This window comes from Seriola aureovittata, chromosome 6 (assembly GCF_021018895.1).
Source record: "Seriola aureovittata isolate HTS-2021-v1 ecotype China chromosome 6, ASM2101889v1, whole genome shotgun sequence".
Classification (NCBI taxonomy): Eukaryota; Metazoa; Chordata; class Actinopteri; order Carangiformes; family Carangidae; genus Seriola; species Seriola aureovittata.
Genome location: NC_079369.1, coordinates 9,724,636 through 9,741,611, shown reverse-complemented (window position 1 = coordinate 9,741,611; position 16,976 = coordinate 9,724,636). Strand labels below are relative to the sequence as shown.

At 38.1% G+C, this 16,976-nt stretch overlaps 1 protein-coding gene across 2 annotated transcripts; it reads right to left on the bottom strand.

Annotated features, from left to right (window-relative positions):
- Nucleotides 1–67: 67 nt before the first annotated feature.
- sh3gl1b (SH3-domain GRB2-like 1b) lies at nt 68–15,664 on the bottom strand. Of its 2 annotated transcripts, XM_056378971.1 has the most exons (10): nt 15,271–15,664; nt 9,547–9,615; nt 8,782–8,854; nt 8,560–8,703; nt 8,064–8,197; nt 7,715–7,873; nt 5,909–6,012; nt 5,614–5,747; nt 4,815–4,862; nt 68–2,835 (listed from the first exon to the last, which is right to left on the bottom strand). In XM_056378971.1, the coding sequence occupies exons 1-10, from the start codon at nt 15,313–15,315 to the stop codon at nt 2,642–2,644; spliced, it is 1,104 nt and encodes a 367-aa protein (XP_056234946.1). In that variant the 5' UTR covers nt 15,316–15,664; the 3' UTR covers nt 68–2,641. The 2 variants fall into 2 exon arrangements, with proteins under 2 accessions (XP_056234946.1, XP_056234947.1); XM_056378972.1 differs by lacking the exon at nt 4,815–4,862 and having other exon boundaries at nt 15,271–15,662.
- Between the last annotated feature and the right edge of the window lie 1,312 nt (nt 15,665–16,976).

The window sequence follows — 16,976 nt, the reverse complement described above, 5'->3', positions numbered from 1 at the left end:
CAACTGCATGAAATGCCTTTTCATTTTCCAGCCATAATTTGACCTCACTATTGATCAAATACAAGGATAAGACATTTTTCTTTTTATTTATTGTAAGAATGGGGGAGGTGGGAGACGAGAAAGAAGCACATACAAATACTTTGATAATAAAAGACAAAATATTGTGGTTAAATTCTGTACTCATACCGATAGTAAAAAGGCCACTTAAATCTAAGACATACATTTACAAGGTTTGATACAGGACTACATGCAAAGATTAATTTAAAGGTCTTGTATATAAAAAATAATACTATAGAGAGCCAGAATGATTTAACGCTGTTCAAAAGAGCATTTAAGACTGATTAAACAAATGCATAGCCCTTTAAAAAAAGGAATCAATGGGACATTTTTTAAAACATGGATTAAAATCTACATAAAAACAGTTTCCTTCGGTGGTTTGCTGATAAACCTCACATTATCTAAACACAACATGTTTAGGAAACTGCTGTAGTGTCATAAATGTGCAGATATGTGCACCCATGCATTTCATCTTTACACAGGAAAAATGCCAATGGCAAGAAAAAAAACCAAAAGTAGAAAAAAGAAATTCTTGACCATTGTTCTTAAGTAGCTAGGTTAGGTTTTGGTTGCTGTATTAGTTGCGGTTCTTTCCCTCCTTTCTTTTCCAAAGGCACTAAAAACAAAGCTAGCAAGGACTTGTTTTTTTTTTTTTGACAATGGTGTGATCGAGACAGCACCTCCAACAGTCCTTTAACTTTACCCTGAACTTGATACAAGCAATCAAATGTAGAAAGATCAGAGATGTAAACATGTAAAGACAAGGACCAAACTCAGGATTGGGGACGTGTTTGGCAGCATGGAGTGAAGGACAAACACACCATAACAGAGATGATCAGAAAGATACTGCAAACAGTGAAAGAGCACGTATTTGTCATTCACAATTAAAACTTTTTTCACCCCTAAGACAATTGGACTGACGATACTTCTTTAATGTTTGATAACAAGGGTTCCCCAAATTAGTCCAAACTTTTCCCTTGATGGTTTCCCTTTCACTCCAGGTCTTTCCCTCATACTGTCCAGTGTATTGTGGATTAAACTCCATCTGCATGTGTGAACTGTGGCTCGATCCAAAACAAGAAACCAGCCTTGTCTCAATAGATAGAAGTCTACATCAACCCATATTATACTAACAAATAAATCGAATCAGAGCCATTGTGAATGATCAGAATCACAGGGTCAGACCAAGCTTCAAAGCAGAGATGACTTTCACATTCTCAAAGACATGAGGGCAGACAGAAAAAGTAGGACAGTTAGTGATGTATAAGAAAGACTGAGTCGCTGCCAGCAGCGTCGTCTATTCAGGCGGAGTTAACAGGCGCCTATTAGAAAATAAAGTAAAGGACTTAACAATGTAAGACAAACAGGCCTAAAACTAAATGAATATATGGCTGTATAAGAATATTTAGCAGTTTACTAAGCAATGGGTTGCTATTGCATTTTATAAAGACTTTTTGGCTCCGTCTCTTCTATTAAACAGACCAACAAACAACCATTAAATGACTAATCATTCTGCATTTCTACACATGCCTGCCTTAAGTGACAAAAAGGTGCAATGTCTGCATTTAACTTTGGGTCTTTGTATAATGGTGGAGTAAGTCTGTCACACACACATCAATCTCATTTGAGGACCAAGGTGCAATTACATTTTCTCACTTATTCAGTAAGCAGTTTTACTCTTAATAACTACTGTCTTAAGTTGAGACTAATGTAAATCAAATACTGAAACAATAATAAAAGAACCCACTGTTGTCTTCTGAAGCTATCGTCATCACAGCTTAGAAAAAGAACATTAACAAATAGGCCAAAACCTGAAAACAATCTAAATCACACATGTGAGATAAATTTTGGCTCATGTTTCTCATAAAAAATGTGAAGAAGATTTTTTTTTAGATCCACTAAAACATTTCTGTTCAGTTGTAGTTCAATTTTAGTTTGGGTAAAAGTAAATCTCACTCACACCAGCAGGGGGCATCAAGAGATGAGACCCAGTTCTTTAAAAGGGGCACAGACAAACTTTTCAGTTTAAAAATAAGTCTAAAATTCAGTCAAGTTACATGACATTACTGCGAAGTTTGAGTTGGCCTCTCCAGTCTGAAAACTGACTGTTCAGCTGGTGACCAACCTGAGTTTTAAACAGACTGCAGTCACACAGAGAGCATTATATAAATGCATCATCTCAGGCATCATAATAATCACCAAATTTAATACAATTCTCTTTACTAAATCAGTAATTTGTGGTTAAAGAAAAATATTGCTTATAAATGTTTCATCAGTTAGTCCTCAAGAAATGTTTCTGACTGTCAGATAACGGGTAACGACATTTTGTGTCCATCTTAGTCTAGGTCCTTTCACCTTTGGGTGGAACAGGTTGATATATTATGGTCTGGACTTTGAAATGTAACCATCTTCCCCAGAACTCTAGATGACAAAAAGTGCTCATCTGTAAGGATGACATTGGAGCTGAAGGTGAAAATGAATCTTCTGCAGACCATCCCTTGGCTTCACTTTCCTCCCTCTATACTAACTCTACTTGCTCTCTCATCTCCATCAGTCTCCTCTCAGCTCTCTTGCTCTCTTTGTATTAGTGTGGCAGCGGAACGAGGACCTCGACGTAGTTGAGAGGGAAGAATCCCGACTGGCCATTCAGCATGCCCTCATACCAGTTCTCGTCGATCTGATTGGTCAGGGTGATGATATCGCCCTCGTGGAAGCCCAGCTCTCCCTCGTTCTCTGGCTCAAAGTCATACAGTGCCTTACAGCTCGGCTGCTCCGGAGCTGAGAAAACACAGGTAAGGAGAGAGAGAAGATGAAGACGGTGGAAAGAAAAGGAGGACAACTTAAATTCAGGATGCTCTCACACAGTGAAGGGCCACAGCAGTGTCAGTTTCAGAAAAAGGTTAAGCACGTACTGTAGTTAACACTTTTTAATATATGTTAGTAGGAACACATTAGTATGTGGTAAAGCTGCAACACAGCGGCACTGCAAATGAGCTCACATGTTTAAACTTTAACCAAAAACCACAGTATCCTACGACAACAGGTTTCTTTATGACTGTACTCCTCCCTCCCTAGTCGTGGTTTTCTCCGTCTATCTGTTTCTCTGTGACCTCACATAGATCAGCAGAGGAGAGTAGAGCTCCGTGCACAGACAAACTAGCCTGTTTTTCTCACCAAACAATTTTCTCATTGTATCAAGTTTACCCCACAGACTGCTGGGTAGGCTAGAGATGGGGAAAGCTTTGGCCTCTCATTCTGTGTTTTACTCCCAACCATATCAATTTGTAAGACCAGAAAAAATAATGTAAACACTTAATGGAGTAAGTCTTTAGCAACTTTATCACAATTACAAACATTTCTCCAGAGGTAGGTTATATTACGAGAGACTCTTCAGATGCAATAAGAATCAGTTTATTCCATGTGCATGTTTAGTCAAAAGATCATCATCAGCACAGAAGTTGTGCGGCGTGTTGACGATGATCAGCACCACTTATGCTTCTGAATGAAAACATTCACATTTGAGGAGCCTCTTCCGCTGTTATATTAACTGAGTTCAAGATGCATTCATTTGTTAATATTTTTATGTCAATATGCTTTACGCAAATATAAAGTCAATATCATAAAGTAAACAAGACTTTAATTACACTCATTTTGAAAAGAGCAGTTTCCCAAGATAATGGGTTTAAAATAATTTGTTTGTACATGGTCACACTAATGATGTTCTGCATATTATACAATATGGTGGGAGGACATAGAAACAGAAATACTGTGAGTAGTCTATAAATAAAATTAATTAAACTCACCAACCTCAACTCTGTTATTCAAAAAAGTTTAAGTACTGAAACAAAGCTCACAGCACTCTTTATAACACTAATATATATTTTGACTGACATACTAATGCATATGAAATCTGTATCTAATAATAATTCTAGCACCAGCTGCATGTTAGTTAGTTTATAGTCCTAAAATTGCACAGTGCCTAAAGCAATGGTCTAAAATCTGTGAGGTGCAGTGTTATGTGTACGCACTGCTCCTAAATAAGTAACACTGGTCACATAGAGAGGTCAAGTGTCCTCAGGGGACAAATTTACTGAGCAATTATATCAATTCTGAAAATGATAGTAATTGTAGTTGCAGTAATATACTATTGTTTAATATTAACAAAGTGTAATATACTCAAGTTAATACATAAAATCATGTTAGAGGACGTCAAACATTACACCTCATGATCACATAATCTCGGGTTTAACAAACTGCCACACACAGAACTGTATGTAAAGTTTTACAATATGAACATTATGTGTTTTCATCATTTAAGGGCTGGTACTTGTGTAGCTGTTTAGAATGTGAAGTAACACAAGCGGTGCTAATATCTGTTTGTTTGATCTGTTCAAAGATTAGTTGAGAGATTGTCAATTGTTTGTTTAATTAAGAGAATCCTGATTGGTATTTTATGATGTCTTAAATAAATACGTGTTTAAATCAAATGTGGACTGAAACAGTGGTTGCAGAGCTGTTAAAACTTTGGCCAGTCAGGTTTCTAAAGGACAGGATGTTAATTTCACACAAAACCACATATAATGCTGTGAAACTACGCATGCACCATAAACCCCTAATTGTGTTCTGAACTAGCGAGAAGCAACTTACACCATACGTCACACATTTCACATAAAAGGCTGTACAAACACAGAGGACCATTTCAAGACCACAGCTGAAATTATGAAACTGAAAAATGGCCCACACAATTTTTGACTCACACAATGTGGGTTTCCGAAAGGACAATCTGGCCAAGTGAAAAGACGGCTCTGATGATGTCACGGGAAAGAGGAACAAGGTCAGTTGGAGAAAGGCCATTCAGCTGACAGAACAGGACAGGACAGGACATACACACACACACACACATATATATACTCACACACACACACACACACACTCATTCTTCCCCTTAACACAGACACAAACATTCATTTTCTCATCGTCAACGACTGAGGGTATTTGTGAGTCAAACATTCAGCGCATGCCACCACTTACAAAGCCTCACAAACACACTGGAGAAAAGAAAAACAAATGCACGCTGAATGTTCTTCACATATTTCTGCTCAGTGGTACTGGTTCTGGTATTTAAGTAATCATGTTGGCGGATTTTTTTTACGTTCAGTTTCGGTCATATTTCTAAGAATGCAGGCACGCTACTTCGGCCTGGTGCATCCTCTGTGTGTATAAACAGCTGGATGTTTGGTTGTTGTTGATTTCTGGTATGGCAGCTCTCTTCCACAGCTCTTCTGTGTGGCTTTGAGAGTGATGTAAGTGTAAGGATGAACACAAAATAATGACAGAGTGTGTTGTTGTTCTTTGTTTGGTCAAGACCCCATCTGTTCTCTGGTGCCAACTGTGCAGTCAGCCACTTCATCATTTTGACATTAATAGCTTACAATTTACAATTCAGCTTCAAATTTATTTAACTGTGTGTGTTCATGGTAAGTGTTCATAGTAAAATTACAAAGTATTTGTAACTTTTTAAATATTTGTTCTTAGAGCCCATCAGCTTTTTCTTACCTGAGTTACATGAAGGTGGAGGAGCCATTGAGGTTGAGTAGCCGCCGTTTGAATGGTTGTTGTCGCCAAAGTCAAAGATAGGTTTGGGTTTGGGTGTGTATTCACGTCTTGGTCGAGACTGAGCCTCATTCATCCTGCTCAAAAAGATAAATGAATGAATCTTACATTCTCAAATCTTCACAATAAATAAAAAATGATGTGTGAACCAGACTCGAAAAGCCCCAGGCAGAAAGCTGCACAACCACATGTACCATGGAGTATGTTGGTATTTGTGCATTACGTTTTATTACCGCACCTGTCTCTGAGTTTGTCAGAAAGCTCATCCAGCACCTGCACAGCCTGTCTGTGGTACTGCAGCTGGGACTCCACCAGAGATGAGAGCTGGCTCACCTGCTCGATCTACAACACACACGCACACACGCACGCACACACACACACACACACACACAATCAGATTTGCAAGACAATCAATGTTACTGTATTACCTAGCCCAAAGGATAAACAGTTCAATATTCTGAATAATAAATAATACAGTTCATAATAGCCCCAGTGACAACAATGTGTAGGTATATACTGCACCTTGGAGATACCTAATCATGAAGCTCATGTGTAATATATAATGTATACATTTGTTTGACAAAATAATCATAACTCATGGTCTGCTTTGCTTTTTATGGAGCAATGAAAGGGTGATAAATAGATCTTAAGTTTAGATTATTTGATCAAACTACTGTGTCCAAAGTCAAAAATGATCTTTCATTCTCAAATTTACACATATGTAGTATTTAAACAGTCACAGGAAACAATATGAAAGAGGAAATATGGAGAGACAGACTTCCTCCAACTGCACTGGTCATATTCATACTGTGAACTTGTCCTCAACATTGAAACTAACCCCTTTAACTGCTGTGGTGTATTCAAACAAAACACACAGAGAAGTAGCTAGTATTAGTATTATTAGCTAGTCTAATACAACAATCCTGCTATGATAAACCGTTTTACCAATGTACTTATTCAACGTTATGATCATTTTGGAGGATGCAGTTTGTGGTGCTGTTGAAATGTATTGTGTTATACTGAGAGGTGTTATTATTATTTTGACCAGCCCTTTTAAATCAAAGAAGGTAGGCTAAATAACACAAACATCTCTCTGTATAATGCAACACAGTTCAACAGCACCACAAACTTCAGCCTCCAAAATGATCATTAAGTTGACTCAACTTCTCTAAAAAAGATTTCAACACAAACTGAACCTTACAACCTCTAAGACAGAGGGTTTAATGTAGGACTGTTGTATTAGCCATCTTAGCCAGGTGTACCAGCAGTAATTAACTGGCAAATGAGTGTATGTTCTGAGCCATTTCCTATTTCTACACCTCCTCACCTATAACCTGTTCACCTGCAGGTATGTACACAGCAAACAAATGCTCTGACTGCTAAACCAAAATAGATTAAATGTTATAACTGTCCAACTACTGCTATTCAAAGGAATGTTTATCTGCAGTGCCACTGTTATTTGTGCTGAACGGGTGTGTTACATCAATCTCTACAGGTGTAACTATTGGCGTGTGTTTGTCCTCTGGGTGTGCAGTGGACAGCAGCCTCCCAGAGCCAAAGTTTGAAGCTCTGGCAAGCTCAACAGTGAAGCATGTGATGAAATGTTTGACATGATATAGTGTCGTGGAAATATCTATGACAAGAAGCCCAGGCTGTGAAAATAACTGTAGTTATGGTTTGAAATGTTCCACGTCTACATATGGGGGATGAGATCTTTTTTTTCATTTGATTTCATCTTTACATTAATTAAGAATTAAGAACTTCAGAAACAAAAATTTTACTGTATATTTGAGGCACATAAATATTCTTTTTCTACTATGTTGAAACTGGGTATATGTCACAAATACCAGAATGTTATGTTAAGCATGACTATCTATTAGAATCTATCTTTATAGCTGATGAAATACATAACAACGATGACAGAGGAACACCTAACCTTTGGATGTAGATAAAACTTTTTATTTTAAAGGTATTGGTCTTCAAGTTATTCTTCAGAGGACAAACACTCACACTACACACTGAACAGAAAGAAATAAGTCCTCACGTCAGTCTCCAGCAAGTTGTACATGCTGGTCTCGGCCACTTCCTTTGACTCATGAAACTTCTCCAGGGCCTGTCGAACCTCCTCATCTGGGATCTTGCCCTGACGCTTTTTCTTGTAGTCATAGTCCAGGCGACGGCCTTCAAGCTTCTTAAGGTGGTGCTGAAATGGTCAGAGCCATAGTTAGTTTAGTAGTGATCAATATCTTGCATGAACTACAGTTTGACAATTTGAAGGGATGATGGAAGGTTTGACTGACATATTTTAATATTGCACATGAGAGGGATTAATCATCAAACAGACATCCAGTTTATTTCCCTGTCATTAAATACTTTGTTAGTGTATCCGATACCTGTATCTCTCTGAGGTCCTTATCACAGAGCCCTTGCAACGGATCAATGAAGTTCTGTTTGACGTCGATGTCTAGAGAGTCTTTGACTTCTGCCATTCTCTTCATGGCTTCTCCTACGTCTACTAATGCTCCACCTGAACCGCACAGACAGGGATTAAAGGCTCAGTTATATTAACAGATTTACAGTTTCAGCCACAACATTAAACCCAGCCACCTGTTTTAATGTTGTGGCTGATCAGCGTACAGCATTTATAGTTATTATAACACCATCAGACCATAAGTACAGAAACAGATAGTATCTGCTAAAACCCCACACACAAACAGATAGACAGAAATACAATACTTAAAACAGCACTGCAAACAGTCCTGCTGGAATACGGCAGTGAGTGAGCACATGAGCACAACCATGCACACATCAAAACCAATAATTACACACACACAAGGTCTGTCTGCCAGGAATGTATTATCTAAACCAGAACACACACACATATCTTACCAAAGTTAGTGTCCTCTCCCAGTTCCCGTCCATACTTGCCCATACACTCCCCTAGCAGGCCCTCGGCCTGAGGATAGCCTGGGTTCTTCACCTGACCACGAATCTTAGACATGGTGTTCAACATGGACAGTTTGGCCCGAGATGCTGGGGACAGGAGGTGAAATGTTAATGAAAGAGTTTAAACAGTTTAAACACATGCATGTAAGCAGATTATGTTCTCACCTGGGTTGGGCTGAAGGTACTCTGATGTTTTGGAGATTACATCCACTACTGCTTTACTGGTCACATCTACTTTCTACAAAATACAGCAAGTACACATACATCACAAGTGTGTAACAGAGCTACTGTAGCCACAGAACTAAAATGAAAATAACAGGCAAAGGAGGTATTCTATTTAAGCTTCTATCAAGCATTATTTGCATGTGATTATTCATAGGTTCTTGTACATGGTTAAAAGTATTATAAAAAAATAAGTTTGGATACACACAGTATATTATAGTCACATGCACCTGAGATTGGGCTCTGAACCACGGCACAATGTTAAATCTTCAAATGGGTTGTTTTGTCAGTCCAAAACCCCAAAATATTCAATTTACTATCATATTAGACGACTAAGAGAACCAGAAAACATTCACATTTGAGGAGCTGGAACCAGTGAATTTTGGCCTTTTTGCTTTAAAAATGACTTAAACAGTTTGGCAAGCATCAAAGTATTCTTGATCTATTTTCTGTCGTTCAACTAAAACACTAAGCAACTGATCATTTTGGCTACACTTTAAACTTTTCAGGGAATTTAATGGCAATAAGTTTTGAATGTCAACAACACAGTTTTGAAAAATTCTTCATTAACCGTTTAAATGAGGTGTGTACAGCAAGAACTGATGTCTAACAAAAAATAACGGCAGCATGTTTGTGTACTGTGTGAAAAAAACAGTCAGGCCCACAGCTCTGATTAAAGCAGTTTCCACAGAAAGATGCCTCTCTTACCCGTTCCAAGTCCCTGAAGTCATCATCGAGTTTAGTTCCTTCTGCACCTCCGACTTTCTCACTTACCATCTAGAGGGAGAGAGAGACAGGGAGACAGAAAGAGGGGTGAGAGAGAGAGAGAGAGAGAGGAGTGCAAATTAATGAATGCTGCTCATAAGGTTTTGATTTGATTGGGAAACAAGCCAAAGCTCATTCACACATTCACATGCTTCCCTGTGTAGAAAATGCAAACATGTCTTCTTTTAGGAAAATGTGTGTGTGGAGTGCGGCATATTGTAAGCCATATGTTGTGCAAATCCTACTGTTCCTTTACCCTGACTACTCAGCTGACCTTAAAGGAGGAATTTAGAATAACAGATAACAGATAAGCAAAACACCAGAAATCTAATGAAGAACAACAACATGAACAGTGTTACACAATTCCTCCTGTTTACGCTTTGAAGGATGAAAAAAAATGTAGGATGAGCTAACTCCATTATTTCTATTTCAATACAGACAATATGCTACAACTTAAGCAGACTAAATGTTGATTGAAAGCACATGTATTTCCAAGTGAGATCTCACAGCATGTTTTTAGGCCACAGACAAAAGCCTAAAAAATTGAAAACAGTCCATTTTCTGTACATGTACAGCACAAGTAGTGTTGTACATAATTTTGGCTAATTCCTTGATTTATGAGAAAGGGTTGTGCTTTTTTAGAGACAAAGTCAGTCACAGTGAACTGTAAAGTAAATGAAACAGTTACTCTGGCTTTGTAATGAGACTGTACTGCCGTGACAAGATAAGATAATTAAAATCTTGCCTGCTGTGTCCATGAGCTACATGGTTTCACATATGAGTTTCTGTGGAAGTGGAATGGGCAGAAAAACAATTCCTATCATCTCCACTAAGATAATAAAAATGGCATGCAACAACAGACCTTGGTTGCAGAGTATCTTGTAGACCTAGTCTACAAAGACAAGAGCAAACCACAAAGACTAATGACTATTGTGCTTTTCTGAGATTTCTGTCACGATTCCAGTCATAGTTATTCACGATACCTAGAAATCACACCAGGACATACTGTTATGAATCCGTCTTGCTCTTCTAAGTTTTAAAGGAAGCAGAAAATAGCCTGATGTTAATCTTTAACTATTTCATCCTACAGTATTAACAGAGGGAGCTATTCCAGCTGTCTAGACAGTTAATGAAACACCACAAGAGAGCTCCTGAAAAAGGAATAAAGAACTTAAATCAATAAGCCTTGCATTTGTATGATTGATTGTATGATTATGATGAACACTACAGTAAATGAGGTGAGATTATTAGTATCATAAAATAACACTGAGCATGTCAACAGTGAGGGATTCTTTTGGCAGGTTGACCTAATTAGTTTTCAGACAAATGTAATTTGGCTCAATACTGACATCTTCGCACATTGCAAACATGATCTTTTCAGGTGGTTTCTGGCTCTAGAATGGTTTATCACATATATCTAGTCCTTTGATGAAGATTGCTTCAATTATCTGTGAAAGAGCAACGGCAGTTTGAGTCATTTCCTCTATGACTCAAACTACTGTTGGTGACCATGCTGTGATTATAGGAATTACCAAGAGTTTCTGGTACTGACGGAAAAGCTTATTCAAAGAGTTTTATGATGGGTGACATGAAGTTTCATACCAGAGCACGGATTAAATATTCAAGTTTGTTTATCTATTACTCAGAGATTCCAACAGATAACTGTAAGAAACAGAAAATGAAATGCATCAAGGTTACACTTGCTCAGTAGCAGCTGACAGACTTTTGCTGAACCCTCTGGTATAAGTATCTTCAAGTTATACTGCTGAATCTCTGCTGTATATGGAAAGCACATGACAGGGGGCCTTGGGGTATTCACGTCCTAAGTAAAGATTCAGCCTCAACTCTGAGCCTACTCAGCATTTGACTCCCTTCCTCCAGGAAAGATAAGATTGCAGTTTGCAGTCCTAAATTGTTTTGCAAACTAACTTGCCTTACAAGACTTTAATTCATAATGGGGTGTTTCTTTTCTTGTTACCAGTCACTAAACTTACTAAAGCCATTTAATGATTTCAGTCTTTTCTGATAAGGGAATTATCAGAATAGTAGCTAGTAAATACTGTTGCCCTTTTCCTTTGGTAATGAAAACATTAAGTTCTCAGACCTGTGTAATATTTTATTTACATGCACACAGCTTCAAGGGAGATGAGCCCAAAAACATCCACAAATCGTTATCATTGGGAAGTGTTGGTATAAACAACACATAGAGCTACACCGAGGGATCAGTCTTTAACAGGTATCCTTTCCATCATAATGACTGGGTTAGTTAAATGGTAGTGCACTATCACAAAGCATGGTTCAGGCTCTTGTTTGGCTTCAGATGACTTTAAGATTGCAAGGCCCAGAAGAGGATTGTCTGATACAGAGGCCTACAAGACAAGAGGTACCAAGTGCGTAGCAAGAGGGAAAGTTGCAACCTGATGTAGAGTCATATTGTTTTTTTTTGTAACGCTGCATATGAAAATCAGCTGGTTAACAACAACTCTTCGGTCGATTATTCTTCCCTCACATCAAACTTATGTATTAGCTGCAGCATATGTGATGGCTGCTTTTGTGGCGTCATATGTAAAAAGAAATTTTAAGTGCAAAATTAAAGGAATAAAAAGAGAACTTGTTTTTAGATACAGAATTCTGTCTAGAATAAATGTGGTAGGAGAAGTCAAAATTACATCCTAGTTTGACACCTGAAATCATATCAAAGTTCTTTTAGTTCAAAGCTGGTTATAAAAAAAAAAAATAGCTCTGTCACCGCAGTATGTGAGCAAACCTCACTTCAAAAAGGAAATTATGTTACTGTGGGAAGGTGTGATAGCTATTTACCAGCCTTTCTGGTGACACATAAGAAGCTGGCAGGTATTCCCATTACATCGATGGAGCTTAGCAAATGTTCAGTCAAGAAGACCATTTGATTTTTTTATTTATTACTTCCTTCATTTTTAATTCACTAAAGTGATGTTTCTTGGGTCCTACACAGTTCAATATTTTCCCATCACCCTGCATTTAAAATTCAAACTCACTAACTCACTCTTGATTATTTACAGTAAATCAGTAAGCCCTCAATGATCATTTAACTCTATAAACACACACAAGAGCCGAGCACTCATCAGCACTAGAGGTGAGGATAGGGTTAAAATAAAATTCTCTATAATGTCATATGTATATATACACACACACATATATATATATATATATATACAAATATCATGACATGATTCGCTTTCTTAAAGTCAGTTTAGAAATTTTGCAAACTGGATGTAATAATACATATAATAGTATAATAGAACTCTTGTTTTTGGTTAAATCAGAAATTAAACACCTGTTAAATCAAAGTATTCTTTCACATTAATGTAATATTATATGAAAATATGATGTTGCTATAAAGCAGTCCTCCCTCAGCTGCAGAGGTCTATTACACTTAGAGTTATTAAAAGAAATGGATGTCATTGTGTAAACAGTGTGGATGAACCTTTGACAGTAACCAAGCTCATATCATCTCACAGTAGATAACATCATACTGCTCCTCCTTGATCTTTAATTGACCCAATTAGTTGCACCAGTATCATGATGTCTGCAGCTTAAAACCCTCACGCCACCAGCCTTTCACCTGCACCTGCTTTAAGACTTGATCTTGATTAAGAGTAATAGTAACCAAAATGGGGATTATACTGAAGACCGATTATCAATCCTATAAATCAGCTTAATCCTCGATGATGTCTGCACCAGACTCTAATCTACTTTTTATCAACATATCTGTAAATCAATCTCTCCCGACTTAACTCTGTTTTAACATCCAATATGATGAGCATTTTGGGCCAGAAAGAGTAAAGTGTGATGCTTGCAAAATGTGCATATTTTAAAGAGGCTTGTGCAATGGTTGTTAACCTGTGCTTTAGTCCAACAAATTCATTAAAAAACTTATAAAATAGGTACTTCTGTAAGTTATATGTTCCTGTGAATATATAGATTTGATTCTTCTTCAAGTTAAAATGTTAAAAAATGTAATGTATAAAAAAATAACCACTGGATATCACAATTTTACTATGGCAATTCTTGACTGCAGTTGTCTGGCAGGAGTCCAATCAATTTCTGGTGACCAAACAGTATAACTGGGTATCTCTGATGCAGGTGTTTGCTGTTTTTATAGTAAGTGTTAAACTCAAGGTAAGGACAGCAACAGTGAGGATTAGCTAGTAACCCTAAGAGATATAGTTTCAAATGTGTCTGATATTTTGTTCACATCAGCTGGAGCTTAACATCAGCAGCATTGTCGATTACAATCTTTTTGAGTACCTACTCTCACAACTAGAACTATATGAGTGTGATTTTGTTAGTGCTTTTCAGTGCCCTTGGAGTGTGACATTTCTGGATTTACGATTCAGTGTTACTCTCAGAAAAACACATAACGGGTAACAGTAAAAGAGAAAGCAAGGATGTGTGTGCTACAAGGCACAGATATAATTTCCACAGCCAACTTCCTGCATGGCTCCAGCGTAGAAAATCTGAGCTATGTCAAGTGTTATTGACTCTCATGGAGTTTTGGCAAGAAAAGCAGCTGCATTGCAGTCAAATAAAGGGAAAGCACACTCTTCTCTTCGTTCTCTTCATCATCCTTCAGGGTCACTTTCTCCTGCATTAATCCACTTAATCTCCCTCAGTCACCTTTACTACTCATTTTCACTACAGTCAGTACCAACAGGCCAAACACGACAGCTTGCAAATCATGTCCTTTATCCTCACAACCAAACCAACGGGGATCTGAGTCTGTTCCTGACAGGAAGCTGGGGCAGAAACCAAATGTCTTTCCTGCTTAGATCAGCAGGGGTAGGAAGAAAAGAGACTCAAAAATCTTTTTAAACGTCCCCGCCCATGACTGAGAGAGCTGGCCAAAATGAAAAACATTCACACCAACGTTCAGACATCACACTATGTGACTTTTATACATCCGTGACCAGCACTGACATTTCTAATGCAATGGTACTTTAGCTTTTCCCCTCAGCTGCCCCTTAGGATTGATCTGTCTCACTAAACAAAAGACTAACACTATACACAGCTGGAAAATAGGTGACTTCAAGGAAGCATTAAAGAAACTAACTTTTCAGGTTTCGCTGCTGCACCCATGGAAAAGCAGGGTCTGGGAGTTACTCCATACGTTTAGGTACTGGCTCAGTTTAGTCATATTGTACTACTTAGTTTTTTACTGACTCACCCGGAGTGTCCCTGAGGCAAACAGAGCTAATGTTTACCACAGGATGTGCACTTACAGAATCTGAATTGGTGTAACGCTGAGTAAGGTAACTTGAAAGCACAACAATGTGAAATACCTGTAAATGGTTATAGCATGATAACTTTACTTGGCATTAGCTTAAGTTGGTTAACATTAGTTCAACTAACATTAATGCAAAACACGTCCAAAGATCCCTGTTAACTTTTACGCTAGCTGTAAAAGAACACGGAGTGCCAACTAAAAATAACATTGACATTTTACACACTGACACAAAGGTTTTGTAACTCTAGACTCTTGCCGTTAACACACAATAACACTAAGTATTAACACAGCTTTTATCAACATTAGCCAGCCATAAACCGCTAGCTACTGGCGCTAAACGAGGCTAACTGCTAACGATACATGACAGTTGCTAGCTAAAAGAAAAAAAAAGTTCTCCAAACCTGGCTGGCTTTATAAAACTGTTTCTTCAAGCCCGCTACAGACATCTTGAACCCCGACTGTCTTCAAGTTCCGACGCTGAAGTTGTAAGTAGGTCACAAAATAAGTAAAGTTAGCGGTATAGTTTGTGAGAAAAGGGGCCAGTGCAGCAATGTTTAGGAGGAATCATAGGACTGCACAGCCGTCACTCCAAGTCGGGACACGCCAACTGACCACGTCCACGTCGAGGGTGATTCTCCCCCACTGTCACCGCAGATACCGGGGGTGAGATGTGCAAAACCCTCCACAATCAACAGTGTTATCCCCTGACCTAAAAATCCAAGCACGAACTGTCTAAGGTAGATTGGTACGATATACAGAGGCCCGATTCTGCTCAAGCCACTTTGAAGAAATCAGTTTCCCAAGTTTACATAGCAGATTGTGAATGATGTTTAGATTGGTGCACACTGCCCCCTGCTGGATGTAACAGGCACACACCCCTCACCCGTCTGTCTGCTGGAGGTTCCAGATGCTCACAATTTCATGCAATATACTTACACCCTCGTAATTCCCGAGACATAAAGAATGAGTAGGCCAAACTTGTATGGAAGTGATGGCTTGAAATGTGGCTGGATGCAAAAATGAGCTGCTGGCTCCCTGTCTTAATCCCCCTTCCATCCCACTTTCTGTGCAGTGTGTACAGTTTTTCTGTACTGGTATAGCTTTGCCCTAGATTTTCTGTGGTCATTTTGAAGAAATGCAACATACAAAAACAAAACCGTCATTAAAATGGTCTTAAAACTAGGTTTTGACACAATAAGACAAAAAACTTTTCAATACAGGCCTGCAAAATTAGGTAATGAATAAATAATTAGGTCATAAAAGACCCATTTTGAGGCTTCTATCATTAAAGTCTGTGTTGAGTTTCAGTCATTCATAACCTCAAGCTAAATTTAAATCAAATCAGCAAAAACCATCTGACATATAGCAGGCCTGCAGCATTTTGAGGCAACCTTTAGTTCTCAGGGCCCCAAAGTGGTTGCGCAAAGCAGTTGCCTTATCTGGATGGTAATCTAGCCTTTACTTGTAAATGTCAAACTCTCCCATCTTTGTTCACCACCAACATTATTTTACCAGATACTTTTGGATTTGTGTAATGAGGTTTTATAAACATCTCTGAGATTTCTGATAACACGATGAAGGTGGGCTGAATTTGTGTCTGTGTCCCATTGGCTGTAAACAAATTAAATGACCTTACTAGGAACAAGAACGTACCCAAGGAAAACCGATGGGGTTTACGAACCATAAACCATCATTTACCTCCTTCTTTTATGTAGAGTATGTAGACTGGAATGACAAAAAACTATAGACAGGCTTTATTTTGATAAAGAGGCTCTTTCAGTACAATAAATTTTGACACAAGAGAACAGTAGTATCCGTAGATCTAATAGCGTATAATCTAAGTGTGTAATGTCAGCATGGTGTTGTGAATGTCATCAGCTAAAATTGATTTATTATGTAGCAACAGAGTAATTGTATTAATCTAAATAAGTCATTAATTGCAAATTTATGCTCCTTTTTAAACTGCTTCACCTTTGGTCTAAAATTGCCCTTTAATGGCAAATTAATACTTTTTTCCCCAAACTTATTCTCAGTATGTACAATGACTTCCAACTGAAACTTCCAAGACAATCAGTTCTAAGCCACATATCTGGTTTCCTATAGATAT

What these genes read in the sequence shown, in the direction of transcription:
- sh3gl1b (XM_056378971.1), bottom strand. Translation starts at nt 15,315, where the DNA reads ATGTCTGTAGCGGGCTTGAAGAAACAGTTTTATAAAGCCAGCCAG. An exon ending in AGGACCTCAGAGAGATACAG is followed by an intron (nt 7,874 to 8,063) that starts GTATCGGATACA and finishes TGACCATTTCAG; the next exon opens with CACCACCTTAAGAAGCTTGA. An exon ending in CTTTCGGAAACCCACATTGT is followed by an intron (nt 2,836 to 4,814) that starts GTGAGTCAAAAA and finishes GTGTTTTCTCAG; the next exon opens with CTCCGGAGCAGCCGAGCTGT.